Source organism: Pteropus medius, unplaced genomic scaffold (assembly GCF_902729225.1).
Source record: "Pteropus medius unplaced genomic scaffold, Ma_sr-lr_union100, whole genome shotgun sequence".
In the NCBI taxonomy this organism is placed as follows: Eukaryota; Metazoa; Chordata; class Mammalia; order Chiroptera; family Pteropodidae; genus Pteropus; species Pteropus medius.
The window spans coordinates 24,470,715-24,494,873 of NW_024346667.1; the positions used below are offsets into that span (position 1 = coordinate 24,470,715).

The 24,159-nt window shown below is 30.6% G+C and overlaps 1 protein-coding gene across 2 annotated transcripts in view; it reads right to left on the bottom strand.

The window, feature by feature from the left end:
- The window catches only part of FSTL5 (follistatin like 5), a 544,717-nt gene that overhangs the window by 114,708 nt on the left and 405,850 nt on the right, over window positions 1-24,159 (bottom strand). For both annotated transcript variants that reach the window (XM_039876278.1, XM_039876277.1), the window contains exons 9-10: window positions 7,053-7,214; window positions 2,239-2,373 (exon numbers count right to left, since the gene is read on the bottom strand). In XM_039876278.1, the coding sequence (XP_039732212.1) occupies window positions 2,239-2,373; window positions 7,053-7,214 (297 nt within the window). The remainder of the gene's footprint in view (window positions 1-2,238; window positions 2,374-7,052; window positions 7,215-24,159) is intronic.

The window sequence follows — 24,159 nt, forward strand, 5'->3', positions numbered from 1 at the left end:
AGGGAGAAATAAATAGTTGTTCAATGGATATAAAGTTATACAAGATGAACAAATTCTGGTGATCTGCTGTACAACTTAGTCTCAATAGTTAGCAATACTGTTTTGTGTACTTAAAATTTATTAAGAAGGTAGAACTTACATTGTATACTTGTCAAAATTAATTAATTAATTAATTGAAATCCATTAGTTTTCACTCTTTATCTTTGAAAATGTCTCATAAATTAAATACCTAAATAACACCTATATATATTTTATCTTCAGATTTAGGAAAAATGCTCTCTAAATCTTTCACTTGTATTGTTTCATATAAGATGACCTTGAAAGTATTATGTAGATGTAGTAAGGCTTGCAGTGTTATATCATGTAAAAACACTACTTCTGATTTTAACAGCATGCTACTAATATATAACCTCAAAAACTTACTTCAAATGTGTTATTTTAATCTCTATGGGTTTAAAGTGAAAAGTAAAAGTGAAAACACGATTTCAGAAACTGTTTATAATTAAACACATTCATATGATTAAATTTATGAATAAAATTACGTTAAATCTTCCTTTAAAATTGTCTTCAAATTTGCATGCTGGTAGATAGTGATTTATTGATTAAAGGAAATGTGGCTAAATGTTTTAATGTTGTAAACAGGGAAATATGTGAAATATGAATGACTGACATTAAAAGAAAATCAGTAAACAGAAATTAAAATCTGGCTCACAAACATCACCGTAAAAGACAAAGAAAACTAAAGTCTTCAATTACTTGTCACCTAAAGTTAATTTTTTAATAGGTAGCAAACTGCAAATTGGTATTAAGCGGAAATACATAAGAGTCAAGAAATCATTTTGGAACTTATTTAGATAATTAAATCCAGCTTTCTTTTCTCTTTTTCCACCTTAAGAATTTTCTTTTTAAATATTTGCTTGTAATGACAGTTGTCTTAGCTAGACCAAATATAGAAAAATATAAATTGATAATCAGGACCTGAATAAGGTCCTCTTTTCTCATTAGAACCACTCATATCTATATGTGCTCATCGATTTAAAGAGGAATAAGATTCTTGGGACAATGTTTTACCCTTTTTCAAAAACTGACTTCAGAAAAATGGTCACGCCAAAGTAGAGGAATTTCAAATATCAGAGCCCTGCAAAAACTTAGATTAACAGGAGGTGTAAATGGGTATAACAAATCAGACTGCAAAGCAAGGAGCATAGCTGACTCTTGAACAACACAGGTTTGAACTGAACAGATCTACTTATACATGGATTTTTTTTCAATAAATACTGTAAATATACTGTCTCTTCCTTTTGATTTTCTTAACAATATTTTCTTTTCTTTAGCTTACTTTATTAAAATAATACAGTATATAACATATAATATACAAAATATGTATAAATCGATTTTATGTTATCGGTAAGGCTTCAGGAGTAGGCTATTAGTACTTAACTTTTTGGGGAATCAAAAGTTAGATTTTCAAATGTCTGGGGCGGGTCACACCACTAACCCCCATATTATTCAGGAGTCAAGTGTACATCTAAATCCAATTCCAAAACAAGCAATTCAACTGTAACCAAAAAACCATCCTTAGCGTCTCACCCTATCCATGTCTCTTTCATCCAAGAATACTCCTAAATATAGGACAACACATTTTTTTATTACTTCATGATCCAACCAGCAGACATGCATATATGTACAGTAATGATAAAGAATTTCTAGCATTAAACAGAACAGCCTATGGAGTGGTATTGGTGCCAGAGCAATGTCTCACGATGGCAGTAACCACAGTGCCTGCTGCAGAGAAACAATGCTCTACAGCTATTGCACCACTGACTACAATGCAATTAACAGAAATATAAATATATTAACCTATTAAACCTATAGGATGTCCCTTGGCTGTATTTTGGAGTTTAAATTTCCCAGGTCATTTGGGAGAGGGATTTTGCAAGGGATTTGAATTCTTGTATGAGCAAATGGGAAGACAGGACCTGAAACATCTTATGCACACTTGCAAAAGAAACAATCATTTAAGTGTTGTTATCAAAAATTTCACAAGCTTGTTTTTTAATGCTTAAGTCTACCTTTAATAATTCAAGATTCCTATTTTTACTAGATATGAAACTTTTTTAATGCATTGTTCATGTCACAGAGTTTTATGGTGCTTTTTCTTTTTGAAAAAGGCTTAAATGTGAAGTTGAGTACAAAGTTGTGTGTATGTGTGTGTGTGCGTCTGTGTTGAATACATACGGGTCTTTCTAGCAGAATCTTCCACAAAAAGAGAAGAAATGTCTTCATCCACTCCTGCTTCATTCTTTGCAATACAAGTGTATGCTCCCGTATCTTCATAACGTACATTGCTTATATGAACCTCACTGCCATTTGCTGAAAACAGAAGGCAAATGCAACTTGTAAACTACAATTTCAGTTTTGGTACAGTGCTTTCCGATTACACAGTCAAACGGTTCTCCTAGCTTGTCCTAATTAAACTATTTTCCTTCCTGCTTCCATGCTTTGGAAGCATGCCAAATTATTCCAAAAGCATTCAAGTGTTTCATAAACTGTGCTGTCATTCTATTACAGAGAGCCCAAGACTCTATATCAAATGCACACACTTTATATTTTATATTCATTTCCTATTTCCTACATTTCATAAGAAGTTCATATTAATACCTATAATATCATTTATATATTTATTTTAATATACAGATTCCACTTTGTCCTAAGCTTTCACAAAAGTTTTAAATGATATCAATATGGTTAACTTACAGAAAAATACAAGTAAAAAGGCATTTTTATAAAGAAATTAAGTGAGCTGCATCACGTAAGTATTATATGATTGCCACTTATCAAGTACATTATTTAATTTGTTTAATACATCTGGAATTATTAGCTAAGGAGAACAGAAAGATAATATATGATTTGCCTGCAAGATTTTTAGTCTTGTGCCATAAATATACCTAAAGTAAACAATATTATATTATGGAAAGTCAATGTGTAACTAATAGGTTAAGAAAATGATTAATGCAAACTTTAAAATCTTGGTAAATAATATTTTAAACTAATTGCTGAATAATGAGTTGCATTCCCCAATGTGAAAACCAGGATAAAATGAACTATTTACCACATGCTGGCAATATACAAGGTGCTTTCACGTGCATTATTCCTAAATTATCCCAAATAATATTTAATTTTTACTTTTTTTTATTTATATGAATCCCTTTTATTGAAATATAACCCACATACTATGCACTGCACCTTGTTGAAGTGTGCAATTCAAGGTGTACAATTCAATGGCTTTCAGTATATTAGCACCTTGTTGAAGTGTGCAATTCAAGGTGTACAATTCAATGGCTTTCAGTATATTAGTATATATGTACAATTGTCACCACAATATTTTTTTGTTTGTTTGATCAAGTATTCGAGACTCATAGAATGATCGTATGCAAATCACTCAGCTTGAAGGGTAAGAGCAGGACTCCTGTTCTATGAAACTGTGAAGTTCATTTTTTGTTGTGCCCATGTAGTTAGGTTTCTTTCTCTCCTGTCCTGTCCTGTCCTCTCCTCTCCTCTTTTCCTCTTCCCTCACATCCTCTTTGCTCCCTCTCCTCCCACATCCTCTTCTCTCCATTCTTTCCTTCCCTTTCATATGTGTCACAAGAACACCATGCACCAAGTGCAGTAGAAAGGAAAATGACTATTTGTGATAGGGGACAATTTATCGGTGTGGTTGTTTGAGGAAAGAAGGTAGAAATCATCGGGAAAAGATCTGGAATGCCATCCCTAGAAGCCAGTGGCTCTCAAAGGATATGAATAGGATATGGAGAGGCGTTGAGTCTTTGAGGAGAGATAATCATTTAAATTACTTGAAATTCTTTCTCAATTTATAAACACTACTGTGTACCTCCATTCCCCCCCGATTCTTTTTTGAGAATTATGACTCCAAAACAGAGATTGGCAAGGTTTCTTTTTGCTTTTGTTTTGTTTCTGCTGTAAAAGTCCAGTAGTAAATATTTTAGGCTTTGTGGCCCACACAGTCTCTGTGGCAACTACTCACCTCTGCTACAGCAGCATGAAAGCCGCTATAGACAGTATTTTTTAAAATAAGTGCAGCTGTGTTCTAAAAACAAAACCAAAAACAAGTAAAAAATTGCTGTATTCACAAAAATAGGCAACTCTCAAGATTTGGCCTGTGGGCCTTAGTGTGCAGCCTCCTTCTCTAAAAGAGAGAGAGTGAACCGTGTATTTAAGTCTGCATCAGCTTCTTGTTTTATGTGAAATATGGCCCTCTCCAGAGAACACACTTTTCTTTCAAGACCCACACACTTGACCAAATCCCCTAGATTTTTTGAAACATCCATCAACTTATTCCTTTTTCAAATTCTCTCTTCTTATTATTCTTATATATTCTCCTAACCTATATGCCGCCCTCTCATTTCGTCCTTTCCTACGTAATCTAGCATTTCCAGATATTTGCTTTTCTAGTGCCAGAGCTACCAATAGCCTCATCCATTCATCGTCCTGTCCCATATGCCTACTAACCTCCCAAACTAGAACAAGTTGACATATGTCTGCACCTGATATCCCTGGCACCTATTTTTTTGAGTAAATTATGAGACTATTGTATTAGAGAATTTATAAATTTTCATATTTATTGTTTTTAATTAGCAGGATGTTAAATGCAAATAAATATTTTTATTTGACTTTTACAATTAGATGCCTTTCATAATCTATTCTACTTTTACTTCGAATCTTTACTCTTTTTATGATGTTTCCCATTATAATACTAACTGTAAATTATGAACTACATAGAAGTGATTAGAAAGTAAACCCAAATCAGTTCACCATATAAACTTGTATGAAATCATCATTTAATATACCTTAAACTTATACAATATTATATTTCAATTATATTTTAATAAAAGCTGGAAAAAAAGAATGGTAACCCCAACTTCCTGTTTTCATCTACATCTTCACCTTTATTTACTTCTCAATGGAAATTTTCTCTATTTCTTTCTAAGAAAAAATCTCCTCTCTTCTCTTGCTGATTTCTACTACAACTTTGTTCATTCTTCCCCTCCTTCACTATCTACACATCTCTTTAACTATATTCCTTCAAACTGATAAATTGCCCAGCAAATGAATATCTTCATTAGTCCTGATCCTTTACAACAGCATATGCTTTCTTTTTATTTTCTTTCAAAATCTGGACAGAGATTTTTATACTTCTTACCTTATTTTCATTTCTAAATCCACTAAAGATTGATTATTACTAATGCTACTTTTTCTAAATATCACAAGGACAAACCAATCACATAACCCATGCACACATTTTAAAGATCTTCGTTGACCTTTCTATGCATCTGACATTATTGAACATTTTTGCCATCTTTAGCTCTCTCTCTCTCTCTTTTTTTTTAATGTAGTATCACCTTGTTCTCCTGCCTGTTTTCTGATTTTTACTCTCCTTGTATTATTTATCTTGATTTGCCTGCCAAAATATGTTTCTATTATTCCAGGAATTTGCTTCCTTTCATTAGCATAGTATCTCTTCCATTGCCGTAATTATTCAATTAGTGCCTGGACTTGGACCTCACATAGAAATGCTAAATAAGCTTTTGATCAATAATTGAATAATGAAATAACTATAGTATTTGGTAATATGTAATCATATATAAAGCCACATGGAATTTCACACTCCTATGAACCCAGATCTCTCTCTCAAAACTTTACTGATTTTCTCTTGTTTTTAAAAATGAAAATAGCTATTTACAAGGGTCCCTGCCCTTTCAATATTGAGTCTAGAATATAACCAGCTCCTTAAATCTATTTCCTATATATTCTTGAAAGCAAAGATATAATATGCTCATATAACATGGTTTACTGCAATTAAATGGGCAAGAAATGACAAAATCAGAATCTAATTAGATCTTTTTTCACTTTAATTTCTGTCAATCAGATTAATCCTCTTCTGAGATTATAGACACTGAGATATAATCAATAAATAGAAACACATAAATTTGTTAGGCCTACTTATATCAATATAGAGATTTCTAGAATTTAGGTTTTAAAGGTCAAAAATATATTCAATGTCATTTTTGTCTTTTAAAAATAAGTAAATGTTTAAAAAAGATTTGTTCAAAAATGCATGCTGGTAAAACATATTCACTGTTAAAGTAGAATAATATGTTTATGCTTTAAAAATAATTTAAAAATAAAAATATATTCATTTCTAAAAGTATGGATTGAAAGAATTTAAAGGCGTGGGATAAGGAATAAAATGCCATGCAACAGATACTCCAGTAAAATGACTATGTACTACTATTGACAATGGAAATAAGATTTGTACATTTCTTTACTTACTAGTATAATAAACATTTATGCAACTGTCTCTGTGTTATTTAGATTATTTGATATTACAAAGATTGTCTGGTTTTGTTTTTCATTTACCATATACTTGTAATTATTATATTCTTTATAATAATTGACTGATTATATATACACATTAGAATATTACATGAAGAATAGTTTATATATTACAATGTGATAACTTCATAACTTTAAAACAATGTAAACATGAAACATTTGGTAACATTTTGGTATTTTTCTTTTTTCATATGTAAAGTATGCAGCAAAATATTCACTAAAAACTTTCTATATTATGAACACCCTTTTTAATACATATTTTAATGTATGGTTTAAACATTTAAATAGTTCAGAAATATATTCTATGAAAAGTCCCAATTATTTTGTTCAGCATATCTTTTCTAATTCAGTAGACAAGTATTTAAAAGACAGATAATTTTATATTTTACTTATGACCAAAATAATGATATAACTAATCATCATGACAACACTATTATTTAAAACATTAAAAACATAAAGGACTCTAATTCAAATATAATGTCTTAGGTGCAATCTATATATTTTTTCTCATTCATGAATTCTGTTGCCACCAAGCCTCATTTTCTCTTTTTTTCCAAGTGATATAAAATATGATATAAATATTTTAGTATAAGTTTTCTTTATGATCATTTAAGAGAAAAAATGCAAATAAAAAGCACCTTGAAGTGTGAGTTGTTTGGACAGCTTTGGCGTAATATCAATTCCATTCTTTAGCCAGCCCAGCTGAGGGTTTGGTATGCCTTCTGCATGGCACCTCAGACTTGCAGTTACCCCAGGTTCTCTAGCCTGACTCTCTGGATACACCCGAATTACTGGAGGAACTGAAAGGAGAAATGGAAAAGAAAATGAATTAATACTCCATACTCATCATTTCATTTTCTAAAACAAACAAAAATTCAATATAAGAAAAATACAAATTATATATTTTAATGATGTGTATTTCTACAGTTTTTAGTTTCCAAATATCATTATCTACTAAAAGATAATGAGTTCCTTGGATAAAAATTATCCTGAGACTGTGCTAGGGAAAAATATAAGCTGAGCCTGGGATATCTTGCTGAGGTCATTAAAGAAATCCCCAAAGAATGATAAAAAAACATATTTTTAAAAAGACATCATGTATACAGAGATTGAAAGAATTAATTGGTAAGAGAGTAGTAATTGGTAAGAATTATTTCTGGTAAAGTGACAACATTCCACAATTGATCGGCAGACACAGTGTAATCCCCATCAAAAATTCTACCACATTTTTGTAGAATTGGAAGAGATCATTCTCAGGTTCCTATGAATTTACAAGGTGCCTCAACAATCTTAAGAGGGAAGAAAAAACTAGAAGTTTCATACCTCTCAACTTTCATACACACAATGAAGCTATGGTTATGAAAACAATGTGGTACTGGCAAGAATAAAAATATGAATCTGTGGTACAGAGTTGACAATGCAGAAATAAAATTATACATCTATGGTCAAATGATTTTCAGGAAGAATGCCAAGAAAGTCATTTCAAGAATTGATGCTGGAGCAACTGGATATTTGCATGCAAAACAATGGACCCTACCTCGCACTATATATAAAAATTAACTCAAAATGAATCAAAAACCTAAAACAATAAAACAGAAGAAAACATAAGAGCAAATCTTCTTGACTTTGTATTTGACTGTAATTTCTTAGATATGACCTCAAAACACTAACAACAAAGAAAAATATATAATTGGACTTCATCAAAATTAAAGTATTTGGTGCATCAAAGGATACTATAAAGAAGGTATAAATACAATTGACATAATATGAAACAATTGCAAATTATATGATAAGAGACTACTATCCAGAATATGTAATAAACTGTTACAACTTAGCAGCTAACAGACAGCTTCTTCTGCACAGCAAAGAAAACCATCGACAAAATAAAAAGGCTACCTACAGAATGGGAGAAATAAATTGGTAAACCACATTTTCTATAAAAAGTTAATTCCAAGATATACAAAGAACTCATATAACTTAAGAGAAAAAATAATCCAATTAAAAAATGAGTAATGAACCTAAATAGACATTTTCCAAAAAAGAAGAAAATACAATGTCCAACAGGTATAAGATAAGGTGTTCGAAATCATTGATCAGGAAAATGCAAATCAAAACCACAATGAGATATCACTTCATATCTGTTAGGTTGTCTGTTATCAAAAATACAACAGATAAATGCTGGCAAGGGTAATGAGAATACGGAACACTTGGACACTGTTGGTGGGAGTGTAAACTGGTACAGCCACTATGGAAAACTGTATGGAAGTTCCTCAAGAAATTAAAAGTAGAACTAACAGATTCTTTTTGAACTTTAGCCTCAATATTCTCTTTAGTAAAAATTTGATTTATGTCCCTTTTTTACTATGATATATGTCAATTATTATGGTGATAAAAAATAATATTAGCAGCAGTACTTTAAAAGTTAAAACTATAACATATTTATAGACATTATAGAAAGGACCTCATACCAGAACGAACTAGAATCATATAGCTAAGCTGTTCTCAAATTTTTTATTATTTCATTTCTTTATGTATACTTCATATATCTATTTTACTATTACTATCTCATAAGATAATAAATGTTTGTTGTTTTAAGCCACTACATTTTAGAATATGTATAATAACCTTCTTGATAGAAGGGTTCTGCCTTATTCAATTATCGTATCCCTATACATAGCTGACTGACTACAGTACTTTAGAACATGCAGAAGTGGTCCACAGGATGTGCATTACAGGTTTATCACACTTATCTCTTTTCACATCCACCTTTGCATTTGCTGTTTAGCATGACCATGAGAGCATACATACCCTTCATTTGCCTTAATAAGAATTCGATTTGATAAACAAGAGAAAACACTCTAGTTTTCGGCTGAAGAATTTTCTGCAAGAGCTATCTTATCATAAGACAGTGGACAGAAGTTTTGTTCAACTGAACCCACACTTTGGTTAGTGTATAGACTTTGAACTACCTGATTTCTTTTAATTTCACTCATCAGAATGCCAGTCAAAGATATAAGGTCAGTAACCATTATGAGACTCTTTTTAGAGCCTCAAATCCAGCTAAAGTTAATTTTATCACTCTCCTTTCAGTTGATTGGAGGAGCCACTTTCTATATAAATTTGATTGACTAATGAATAAGTGTCAGCCTTCCAGATTTACTGAAATTATAAAAGCAATGCAAACCATTATACTAGTTGACGCCATCAGGTCAGGACTATAGACACACCTCTTAGCCTATTGGCCTCTTAGTCCCCTTTTTTGCCTGTATCCTAGGGATCTTTTTTTTTTTTTTAAATTAAGTTTATTGGGGTGACATGGTTAATACAATCATATAATTTTCAGGTGTACATTATCATTTGACATCTGTGTATTCTATTGTGTGTTCACCACGCAGAGTCCAGCTTTCTTCAGCTACCTTGTATTTGATCCTCTTTGCCCACTTCACCCTCCCCCTACACCCCTATATTTGATCCCCTTTACCCTGTCTACCTCCCCCCTCCTCCCCATCCCCTACCCTCTGGTAACCACTAGTCTATAGTCCATGTCCCTGAGTCTCTATTTGTCCTGCTCATTTGTTGCTTTTAGGTTTATATCCCACATATAAGTGATTTCATGTGATTTTCAACTTTTTCTGTCTGGCTTATTTCACTTAGCATGATTATTTTGAGTTCCATCCATGTTGTCACAAATGGCAGTATTTCATCTCTTCTTATGGCTGAGTAATATTCCAGTGTATATATGTACCATGGTTTCTTTAGTCAGTCATCTATTGTAGGGCACTTTGGTTGCTTCCATGTCCTGGCCACTGTGAATAATGCTGCTATGAACATTGGTGTGCAAATATCTTTATAAATATGAGTTTTCAAGACTTTAGAGTAAATACCCAGTAGACGGATTGATGGATCATATGGTAGATCAATTCTTAGTTTTTTCAGGAATCTCTATACTGTTTTCCATAGTGGCTGTACCAATTTGCAGTCCCACGAGCAGTGTATGAGGGTTCTTTTTTCTCCGCATCCTCTCCAGCATTTGTTATTACTTGTCCTATTGACTATAGCCATTCTAACAAGTGTGAGATGGTATCTCATTGTGGTTTTGATTTGCATTTCCCTAAAAGCTAGTGATGTTGAGCATCTTTTCGTATATTTGCTGGCCATTTGTATGTCCTCTGGGAAGAAGTGTCTGTTCAGGTCTTCTGCCCATATTTTGATTGGATCATTTGTTTTTTTGTTGTCATTGATTCATATGAGTTCTTTGTATATTTTGGATATTAGGCCCTTATCAGAGGTGTCAAAATGTATTAAGGACCTGAATATAAGACCTGAAACAATAAAATGTATAGAAGAAAACAAAGGAACTAAACTCAAGGACCTTGGACTTAAAGAGGATTTTATGAATTTGACTTCAAAGGCAAGGGAAGTAAAAGCAAAAATAAATGAATGAGACTATATCAAACTAAAAAGCTTCTGCTCAGCAAAAGAAACCATCAACAAAGTAGAGACAACTATCTGAATGGGAAAATATATTTGCAAGCAACTTTTCCGATAAGGGCCTAATACTCTAGGGATCTTAAACTAGACTCCTGTCAACTTATAACACAGAGACAAAGTGGGAGGGAAGAGTTCTCAGAAAGGCCCAATAATCTTTTGAGTATGCAGCTGGGACTTTATCTTGTGCATTGCTTTTAATAGTTCCAGGGACAGAAAAATAACACACTTCCAAAACTCTGAGCATTAGAATTCTGCTATACCCTTCCCCCTCTCCTAAATATAATTCAAAATAAAAACAGCATACACTAATAAACATCCACAACAACAATGAGAAATGAAACCAAGATATGATGTGTTTTTTCCCTCGATGACTACTTAGTTTGTTTTAAAATATCAAATACATTTTCAAAAAATAGTTCTCATAATATTCTATATCAGACTTGCTAGTGACATAGAGCATGAATTTAGCCTCTTTTGATATATCTAGCACAGAGTTGTTTTTGTAGTATTTTATTATATTGGAAGTTCAAATAAATAACTTTTTAAAGAGGTACGTTAACACATTTTCAGCAAAACCACATTTACCATAAGATCTAGAGTAAAGAGACTCACATACTCAGACCTAATCTCTAATCTCTTAACAACCTGGGAGTTAGGAGATGAGCTTTCTAGAAAGACTTATATAGAGAGCCAAAATGGATAACTACTCTTAATGAATATTTAATAAAAGCCACTGTATCTTGCCACAGAACTTAAAGCCAAGGCAAGGATCAATTCTTCATGCAACATTCTTTGGAATAGTAAATAAATAAGACAATGTAAATATATTTTAAAGTTAATTTGAAAGGAAGCACATTAATCAACTCAGTGATAATGGATTCTACATTTTTCATATTAGAAAATATAGATATTATAGTAGCCACTTATACTGTTGCTGATACTCTCCAAAGGACAACTTTTCAAATAAGATGTTTAATTTTTCCCTGGCATTCCTAGCAGCTTCTATTTTATTGATATACTTGTACATGAACTGAAAGAAAAACAATGAGCAATCATTTTTGTCATATTGAACATTTATACCCAAATAGATAATATATGTATTAAAAAATAATAATAGTCTCATATAATATGTTTCTCATTTAGTATAATGGTATCAAGTGATTATCTTAAAAATCTCTTAACTCACATAGAATTGAAGAATAAGTGATTGGCATAACAACTATTTAACCTCAGTGACAAGCTACACATTTAAAAGTAGGTTATTTTTCCCGGGATACATATTATGAAATATAAATGAGGATTGATGGAAGCCTGAATTAAAAAGTCAATAATCCTCCAGAGAACATTTCAAGCCATTTGTTACAGTCATTTTTAGTTAGGAAGTGCACTCTATGAACTTGTCTTTCCTTTCTTTTGGCAGTGCATGAAAAAAAGAAACTGATGAAGAACACCAAAGGTTTTGCACATTGGATTCAGAATCAAATTTGTGCACAGTTTCCTGAAAATCTTTAAATGAGGTTCCTAATATTTTAAGCAAAAGGTGATATTTAAAAATTTAAGTTTCCTAATGATGTTCAAATGTCACTAATTCAGAAAGTAGTTTACACTGGTTGGTTTTATATGGTAAAATATTATCAAATAAGGTCAAATAATATTAATATTAAATAATATAATGTTATGCGTGTGTATGTACGAACATTTAAATAGTTGAGATTGATATAATTCCATTTTATTCTGTAAAATATAACCAAATAAGTTTCTGTTACTTAAAATGGAAAAAATTCAAGAAGATGTTAATATATAGACTTTATTCATGAATAAAATTTAAGTATCTAATTTTAAAATTTTTGAGTTTTAAGATAACAATTTACAAACATTAATTGAGCAACCACAGAGTGTAGCACATTGTGCTCGGTGACTTTCTCCATTTCTCACATGTTCTCTTTTATATATTAACCTGTTGCATGTTTTTGAAATTAGCCAAAAAGAACACTAAAAAAAAAAAAAATGCATTGTTGGCCCAAATTGTCTTAGCTGATACTAATCATAAAATAAATGTCCTCATGGAAGTATATACAGAAATTTGACTACTTGCAATCTAATATAAATTCTGAATTAGATTTTTAGTAGTAATATGGAAGGTATATTTGAGGTCTTGAAAAATTATTATTTTTTAAATGTAAAGGTCAAATAAATTATCAGTGCACTTATAGTATTTTGGAGTAGTAGTAATAATTCACCTCAAACAGATACAATTTCTCAAGGAAGCTGAAATACTCTTTTTTATCACCCAGTTAAATTACACAATACCACCATGTGACTAAATTGAACTAATATAATAAAATTGTATTTAATTTATCTAACATTTCTTAGAGTATAAATTACATATAATTGAAAACTATATATATTAAAAATGGAAATGAGATTCTAATACTAAAATTATTAAATTTAGAAATAAAAAAATAGATAAGCTAAAGATAATAAAGTATAATTAGTATAATTATATTTTCTTAGATCTTTCTAGAAAATTTGAGGTTTATATGAAATAAGTTGTAAATATTTATCAGTTCAAAACCATGAGTATTTAATAATAATAATAATAGGTGTGAAACTAGGTGAAAGCTGATGGATATATTTCTTGAAGGTCCATAATAATTTTACTGTGTTTGAATAAATCAGTGCTTTTCTCAGAATTTGGAAGGATCTAATAGAATTATGCTCGTCTAATAATCCTTCTAACAAGATATTAGAAAGAATCTAATGGAAAAAATAGACCTCTGTAATACTGAAATCATGCTTTTTTTCCTCCTTCAATTTTCATTCTGTGATCTTTCTTTAGAAGTTTCCTCACTATTGCCAGAAAGTACGGAAACAGCACAATCTGGGTACTTTAGAGGCCTGATTTTAGAGTCAGGAAGCAGAGATCACTGACCCAATACAGTGACTTCATTCTAACTGAAACGAAAATGAATTTAAAGAGCATTGTCAGGTCACAGGTATGTAAACAACAAAACATTGTGTATTTTTTTCTTTCTTTCTTGATGCCATTACCTTGTACTCTTGAAGGATTCTATCACTGCTCTTCCACAAATTATTCACACAGCTGCAACTGTTAGAAAAGGTTCTAAGAAAGCTTGAGGATAAGAATATAAATGTGTCTGAAGTAGTGCTGACTCACAGTGGCATCTGGATTGTTTTGTTTGTATTATGACTTCCTTTGTCATTAAAGCAACTTTACTATGAAAAATTACAGACTGGGTTTAATAAATATTTTAAATGCTACTGAGCTTGTCCAATGCCTTTTTCTCTGACATTATTAAAGCCATCAATTTCTCTTTAACTTTGTCCCAAAGCAGTCTTTTTATATTCATGACTTTCCCACTGCCTCTTGTCAATATTACAAATCTCTCTGATCATATTATGGCAGGCTTCATGAAAGTGTAGAGGCTGCAACAAATGTTGCAGGCAAAATATAAATTAACAGCAACATCCTTATGTTCATAAACTTTTGTGATTTTTTTTAATTAGTTCTTTCTATTTATCTTATGGCAGTGTAAAAAAAATCACAACTTTTTAAGGTTTTTTTTCAAAAGGAATAGCAGTTTATTCTAATTTAACAGATCTATTCTGCTGATCCTTAAATTAGTGGCTTTTAATCCCCAATTTTGATGTCTCAAAAGTCATCGTTTTCAGAAAAAACTCTCTAGAACACAAAAGAAAACAACAAAAGCATTCAAAGTAATAATACATAGGATATTGTTTTTCTAAATCTATGTTTTGGAGACAACGAGATTTAATTAAATGAATTGGTACATTAAAAATACATGCATTTAAAGTTGGATAAATAATGCTAGATTACTATGCTTACATTTTGTAGGAATCTCTTTTCCCAAAACTAACCAATGAGAGTGTCTATTTTTCCACAAATTCATGGAAATAAACGTTACTAATCATTTTATTTTGGAAAATGATTCATTTTATGTAAACTGAATTTCATTGATTGCTACATGGGTGAGTATGGTTTGTATACTCAAACCAATGTATACTCATTATCGATTCTGATTATTTCAATGAATGACCTTTTTATAGTCTACCCATTTTTTTCTTGTTAATAAGTATGAATAGTTATTCAACTAGAAAAATGTATACTGAGCCTTTATCCCTTATTTGTGCTGTAAATGGTTTATCTAGTCTATTTATTTTGAATAATTACAATATAGAATATTTTTACTTAACATAACCTGTCCAGCATCTCTTATAGTACTACTAGATTTCTTCTCTTGTTAAAGAAATACACTCACACTGCCATCCATAGTTGGATATTTTGATAACTAATAAAGTCCTAATATTTAATTTATTTTTAACACAATTATATTTAAGATTAGATTACAATCTAGTTCCATCCAATTTCCAGTTAGATTTTTAAAATTTTATATAATATGTAAAGAAACATAATTTTCTTTTAGTAGTATTGTTTATTTTTACATATCACCCAAGAATAAAGCAACATATAATCCCTAACTTGATATTCTTTTTTTTATCGTACACTATACATAATAATTTTTCAGTCACTATATATATTTTCATCATAAATTCTGTTTATTTTATACAATATATATACACATATATACTTTCATACTTAAAATGGTTTTGCACGTGTGCTGATTCCATCACTTTCTGATATCCATTCTATCCCCATGAATCTATACTGTATTCTTTGGTTAGTGTAGTTTTAAAATAAATTTTAATATCCCTTATAATATGTTCCTTCAAACTAGTGTTTATTTGATCAATTTTTTTAGTAATTTTTCCATACTTACTATTTTATTGGAAGAAAGTGGGGCGGAAAGTGAAAAGAAAGAAGGATATGTAGGGAAGAGTGGAAGAAAAAGAATAAAGAATGAAAGGAATGAAAAATAAATATTTTGGATTCTCATTAATATTGTTTTAAACTTGCAATTAAAGAAAATGTGCAATTATTTTATCATAGAATATGTCTCAACCTAGGAACATGTTATAGTATTCCACTTATTTACATTATTTTTAGGCCCTTCAATAAATTTTATGGTTTTCTTAAGTTAAAATATGAATTTTTTCAAACTTTTTTCTTAAATATTTTCTTTGTTTGCTATTAATGGAAAATGTAGGTTTTATATATATTCATAAATAGTAACTTCTCATGGGCCTTAATTTTCTTTTAGTTAAAATATTTTTAATTTTGCTCTCTTAGGTTTCAGAGGTTAGTCATCATATCATTTACAAATTTATAATAATTTCCTATTTTGTAATATGTATATTTTTAAATTCCAAAACAATTTGAACAATAGTTGAGAGGGACGATAGATGATAAGCCTGTCTTGTTTTGATGTTAGTTAGCATTTTAAAAATAAACACTGTAAAGTATAGCCTGAATATCTAATTTAGAATTTTTGAAAATGGCATATTAATTTTATCAGATACTTTTCAGTATCTATTATAAGACTTTTTTAAAAGTCACTCTCATTCTGGTCAAATATATGATTTTAAAAAATAAAATAAAGGAAGAGCATTACTGATACAGCTGTCTAGTTCTCCATCTATTTATAATCTCTACACTATACATATATAAGGCATACTAAGGTATTAAAATTTTTATTTTTGCTTAGATTTTGTTCAGTTTAACTATAAAAAATTTTAAGTTACATTAAAATCTTCATTATCATAGTTTTTAATATAAAGAAAACTTTGATTTTTATATTTTGCTTGATGAGATTTTGTCTTATATATTAGACAGATAAAAAGTTTTGTCTCTTATATGGACTTATATATTCTTTACTATGGAAAAATATTTTTCTTTATTCTAGCCAATGGGTTTAAGATAAATAAAATTTTAACAAATATAAATATACTGCTACTGATTTCATTTAATTTGTTTTCTATACATGTATTGACTGATCATTTTATTACCAATATATTGTCATCATTTCTTTTCAGATGTTTTTCATAAATATCACATAGGCTGAATTTTTTATATCCAATCTTTCAATTTGATGCAGAAATTCAACCTAGATATGTCAATTGTGATAAATATATTTGTTTTAATTTTTCTATATTATTTTATACTTATAATGTATTATACATTGTTCCTGTTTTCTATTTTTAATTTTTCTTTCTTATACTGATAAAATTCCCATGTATTCTTTCCCCTTCCATTCTGCTAATGTGATTTTTTATGTTTAACTGTCATATAAAACCTTATTTCTCAAGTTATGTCCAAGAATTAAATAAAGGCTACTCCAATTCAAGACATTAGACCATCTCTATTTAAAATAGGTTTACAATTGATTTGTTTTCTCACTTCTTTTCATTCCCCACATTCTCTCCTAAATCTGAAAAAAAAGTGAAACAAGAGCAACAAAAACTCTGACTTAATCATATGGTGAAACTGGGAATCCTTCTACTTTCCTGGCCAAACTAGATGTTAGAACTTAGCAATCTACAAGTTTTCCAAGAGAGGTAAATATGTGACTATAAGTAGAGGTGGTTAAATCTGTAACTACACAGATTTGTGTCATCTTTTCCATCACTTGCTGCTTATAATGTCATACTCATGGATGGAAGCTTCTATTTCTCTATTGTTAGTGTTAATATATTATCCTGTCATAAAAATATTATTGATTCGCATCTCATATCTTATACAAAAGTTAACTCAGAATGGATTGTGAACTTAAAGGCAGAATGTAAAATTAAAAACTTTTAGGAAAGTACGAAAGAAATTTTTTTTTTTTATCTAGAACTCAGCAAAGAATTCTTAGACTTCAGAAGAAAAATACTATCTATAAAAGAAAAAAAATAAATGTACTTTCATAAAATTTAAAAATTTACTCTGGAAAAGACCACCCCTCAAAAAAATTTACTCTGATAGATTAAAAGACAAGCTACAGAATGGAAGAAAATATTTATAACCCAGATATGAAACAAAAGACTAGTATCTAGATCTCTAAGGAACTACCAAAATTCAACAGTAAAAACAAGCAATCCAATTAGAAAATGGGCAAAATACATGAGAGAACAGTTTACTGAAGATGATATACATGGTAAATGATATGAAAAGATGTTTGACTTTACTAGCTATTAATAAGTAAATGCAGATTAATATAACAATAAAATATCACTACACACCTATCAAAATGGCTAAAATAAAAATAGTAATAATGCTGAATGTTGGCAAGGATGCAAATTAACTAAATTACTCATAAATTGCTAGTAATAATGCAGGATGATAAGGACACTCTGTCAGTTAAAAAAAGAACAACTAAACATACAACTACAATACAAATTAGCAATTAAACTCCTGAGCATTTATCTCAGACAAATGAAAATTTAAGTTCACATAAAAACCTCTACATGAATATTTGTTTGCAGCCTTATTTATAATAGACAACAACTGGAATCAGCCTAGATATCATTCAACAGGCAAATAGTTAAACAAATCCTGGTATTTTCATACCACAAAATACTATTCAGCAGTAAAAGGGAACAAACTATTGATACACACAACAAGATAAATGAATCTCCAGATAATTGTACCGAGTGGGGAAAAAAAGTCAAGAATATATATTGTATTATTCCATGTATATAACATTCTTGAAATAAATTACAGAAAGGGAGAATATTAGTGGTTGCCAAGAGTAAATGAGGAAATGGGGACAGGAGAGAAGTGAGTGTGGGATCCTTGTGGTGATGGAACTTCTCTGTATCTTGACTTTGTCAGTTTCAGTATCCTGGTTCTTATGTTGTACTATAGTTTTGCAAGATGTTAGCAGTGAGAGAAAATGCATAGAGGATTCAAAGGATATTTTTGCATCATTTCTTAAAACTGCATAAGAATCCACAATTATTTCATGTTTGTTTGTTGTATTTTAGATTTATATCCCACATATAAATGATATCATGTGGTTTTCAACTTTTTCTGTCTGGATTATTGGGTAGGAGGGAGGAGGAAGGTAGATGGGGTAAAAGGGGTCAAATATGAGGTGACAGAAAGAAATCTAACTATGGGCGGTGAACACACAATGCAGTATATATATATACGACTTACTGTTGAATTGTACTCTTGAAACTTATTGGATTTCATTAACTAATGTCACTATAGTAATAATAAAAAAGAATCCACAGTTATTTCAAATAAAAAAATTAGTGAAAATATTATCGATTCATCTTTAATAAAACATGGTTTATGGCAGTAGTGGAGAGAAGTCCATCTTGAATAGCTCAAAGAAAATGAATCATTTGATTGAAACCATCAAAACGTCCTTCTAACGATCTCAGGCAATCCCTTGTTCCCTTGTTCCTAGTCGTAACATACACTCTGCATCCTTATAGTTCTGGCTCCCTAGGGCCTCTCTTCACATATCTCATTGCTAATGTGTGCCCTGACTAGGCAGAAGTGCTTGTTTATTTTTTACATGCCTAATGGCAGATGCTGCTGCCACCAAGTAATGTAAATTATCTCTCAAGTTAATGCCATAGTCTACTAAAAAATGTCATACTTGCCACAAGTTTATTTGCAAATAATGTTGCCAGCAACATTAATCATAATATCTAGCTAAATTAGAAAACTGAGAGTCATCTGTGACTTGTCCCTCTAATTCATTAACAACCTTCCCAACTAATCCACAATATAATTATTTACCGCAGCCTATTGATTCTTAATTTTCCCTCAATTTTATCCCAGTTTAGGGTTTTACTAATCTTAAAGATACTCTAAACTTAGAAAGTTCACTATTTGTAGTCTTTGATAATGTAAATTCTGTTAACTGGCCTTCTTATCACAACTCTGAAGAAATCTATTATCCACATCACTACAAAAATGATTTTTCAATTGAAAGTAAGGCATTACTTGTAATCTACTGAAGGTCTTTTATTATATCACTTCTTTTTTTTTTTCAGAATAATATCCAAACTACTTAACATAAAATGTCCTTTTTTAAATCTGGTCTTCACTTGCCTCTCAAAATTTATGTTTTATCAACCCTTTCTTAAGCACCTTCATGAATGTTTCCAAATTATCATGTTCTCCTTTCTTCTCTTACTTTGATTCCACTTTCCCCTATTTTATTTTTTCTCTTCCTCTTCCCCTTCATCCTTCCCTCCTGCTTTCTCCATCACTGCCAACTCTTCTTCCTCCCTTTTCTCTTCCCTTTTATTTTCCTCCTCTTTTTTAATTATCCTTTTCTCTTTTTTCGTCCTGCTCCAAATTTTTATATTCATGTTTTAGTTTCAAATTTTTCATTCAGTGTCACAATCTACATATATATAGCTATCCACATATATAGATATAGATATAATTACAAATATACACATTATATGTAGATTCTATCATCTATCTGTCTTTACTTCTATCATCTGTCTATTATCTATCTATCATCCATCTATCTATCTATCTATCTATCTATCTATCTATCTATCTATCTATCTATCATCTCTGTCTGTCTATCTATCTGGATTTGTTACAGGAATTTGACCTTATACAACAGGATAAACAGCTTCTGTGAGGCTGTTGTCTTGTTGTCTGATTCTGGAATTTGAAGTACACAGGGCAGACAATCCAAAAGGAAGATTAATGGAAAGTATGAAAATAGGCAAATCCACAGAAAAAGAAACTAGATTAGTGGTCGCCAGGAGCTGGAGGGTTGAAGCTAAATGCCAAGTGAACCGCTAATTGGTACCTGGTTACTTTTTTGAGGTGGTAAAAATGTTATGGAATTGGTGGTGAAACTTGTACAATTCTGGGAATACACCAAAACAACACCGAATTGTATGCCTTAAAAGGATGATTATTATGGTACAAGAATTATAGCTCAAAAAATTCAAAGCAAAATAAATAAATAAATAAATAAATAAAGGGAGAAAACTGAGTATAGTGTGTTATCATTTGTGTGAAGAAAAAGTAAGAAAAAATAGTAGCTTTTTAATGTTTCAATTTGGCTAAGCTGAATTACATTTCCAAGAATTCCCTCTCTTGAATGTTTCTAGTTAAGATTGGTCATAAGAGTTACTATAATTTTAATTGTGTCCAAGATTTGATGGGCAGAAGTGAAGCCATTTTTTAATGTTGGGGCAAGATCCTTGTGTGATCTCCTAGCTCACGAATATGGTTGCTGATCTGGGGCTCATGTGGTTGACTGGGTTGGGGCAGCAGCCAAGCCTGCAACTGCTCCAATTTCCCTCTAGCTTTGTCAGATCCTGGACATGGTGTGCAGTTAGTTCTGAACAAAAGAAAGCCAGAATCTCAGGACATTAACCTCAAATTGGCGGCAGTGAGAATTGACATGGATACCAAGCCAATCTCGTGGGCTCCAGTTCATGGTCACAGGTTTGTATTTTCCTTTGCTCTTCTCAACTTAACATTCACTTTTTCTTCTCCAATGCTCTCAATTCTGTTCTGCTGATTTACATAACTATCCTATGCCAGTACCACACCACCTTGATTACTGTATCTTCATAGTCCAATTATACTTTGCTTATCATAGATTTCTCAGCTCATTATATGATCAGACCAATGGCAGTAAAATTTTTTGAGAAAAGGGCAGTTTGTATTTAATATATGGGAGGTTGGGTTAACATCAAGAATGACAGTAAGCTCTTCAAAGAATATAGCTATTAGTTGCTCACTATTGGATCCTCAGCATCCAGCATAGTATGTAATAAAACTCAACCTACAATTACAAAATAGGTCAATTACATATGTATGAGGAAATGAATGAATGAGAGCATAATATCAGCTTCATGTTCGAATAGTCACCATCGTACCGCGCCTCAGGCTACATTTTAGTTTCTCCCTGTTAAGGTGGTGCTTGTGTTTATAGTTGCTGCTCTTGTCAATCACATTGTTCCAAACCCTCTGCTGCACTTGTTAATGCTCTGGCACCTGTCACCTACAACATATAATCTGATCATATCCTAAAGGTCAATAGATATCACCACTGCTTTCTGCTCCTTTCTTCTCTGTAGTCTTGTCTCTTAATTAGTATATATCTTTAAAAGTTTAAATCTCATAAACTATTCAAATCACTCTGACAATTTGACCAGACCAGACCAGATAGCATATAGATTATTCTATCCAGGTGTACTGTAGCAAATTTGGAAAAATCCAAGATATAATTTAAAATTATTGAAAACAGTCAATCTAATTAGAGTTTTCTAAATAATAATCTATTATTATATATAATTGAACCAAAATTAAAAAGACAATAAAATATTAAAATATTCATAGTAGAGTACTGAAACATAAATATGCAAATTTTACATGTTAAAATATTTTCTGCATATCAAATTAGGCTAAATAAAAAGGGACATGATTCATCTTCTACCACATAGCTATTCATTGTTTAATTTTTTAGCAGAAAGTATTTAATATTAAATCTAATTTTCTTTAATGATTAAATTTATTATTATTAAAGTGAATGAAGTCAGCCTAGCTAAACTTAAATCAATAGCCAACATTTATTATTAGAGGTATCACATTATTAATTACATATACATACACTCAAACATATATACACATACACATATATATACACACACACACACATATTATCTTTAATACAGTTCCAGTATTTACTGTGACATAATAATAATTTACAATAATCACAAAATAAGGAATCATCAGTTTTGGAAATATAGTACTTTAAGTATGAAAGTCTTAGTTTTCCTTACTTTAGAAGAAACTGTAGTTTTCAGTTTTTTCAATAGATGGCACTACTATTTACCTTTTTTTTTTTTTGCTACTCTATAACTTAAAATATTTGCCAAAATATATCAGTTGATTTAATAATATACCTTTTCTTCTAAAAAAACTTACTTTCCATAAATAATTTGTTATTTCTTTGACATAGTGATGTTACTTCAAAAGATTTGCTTTCAAAAGTGATACTAACAATTTCAATATATAATAATTACTGTATAATACACTGTTATCATCTATAAATTTCCCAGATACTTTCTAAGAAATCTTTTATTATTATTATTTTTTAAGACATTGTGAGTAGAGTTTATGAGGAAGAAGACTGTTTAGTTGTGGGGTGTTGTTCTCATTGAGTGTTTGTTCTGCTTGCATATGAATTGCTTTTATTTTAAAATAGTGGCCTTAAATCAAAAAATGAGTTGGAGGAAACTCTAAATTTAACAGCATAAATTATCTATTAATAGTGACAGAGCATTACTGATAGTCACAAATGATGTATTTTCTATTGTTAATTCCTTATGGAACATATGAGACACAAAATTATCCATATTTTGTCATGAAGCATACTCCTAAGTCAGTATTATAAATGCCAGTGTATAGCAAACCTCCTACTCACCCTCTGGCAAAGCTTATTTAAACTAGTTTGAGTTAGCTGGAATTTGAAGCCTGAAGCAAAAAAGAGCTTTTCAGGCCACCTAATTAACAATGAAATAATCAGAGACTTCCAATCTAAACTGATTTCTCATTTTCTTTTGTCTGTCATCATCATCATATTCATCATAATTAGCAATAATTACAACATCTCTTAACACTTTATCACTATGGGGTATTTATTGACATCAAACTTTTAGAAGTATGCTTGCCTAATCACAACTAAATTAAAACCCGTTTGTACTTAATATATTCTCAATAAATATATTGAAATAAACCAATATGCATATCGTTTGAGGAAAAAATGTTATTTGCCTGACCACACCTTTCTCCCTGAGTCTCAACTATATTTATCTAAATGAATAGCAATCCTGCTATTAAGAGAAAATTTAAACAAGCCAAGAATGTTTCCTTATTCCATTTTGAAATAGTTTTTCTTTTGCACTTCACGCACAACTTTTTGGATTTAGCTGCTATCTCAAATTTCCAAAAGGCTATATGGGTTGGAACTCTGTCCTTTTTTATGCCACCAGAACACTTAATTAATGACCTGACCTACTGTGAAATTAGTCTAAGCACTGATTTCATCATAGGGTGAGGGTACTACATCTTGAGACACAAATATCATGAGTACATATAGAGTAACCAACTTTCTCCAGTCCTCATGCCATTGATTACTTATTTTATTCTGTTAAATATTAAAATGTTAAAAAGTAGTTTAATGAACAAAATAGATTAAGATTTGTTTATTACTTGCTATTTGCAAAATACAAAATTAAGCCTGTAAAGAAAGCAATGAATTTTTGAAATATGACCTTTGTTCTTTGGATATCTAATTACAAAGCTCTATATACATTAAAAACCTAAAAGAAAAG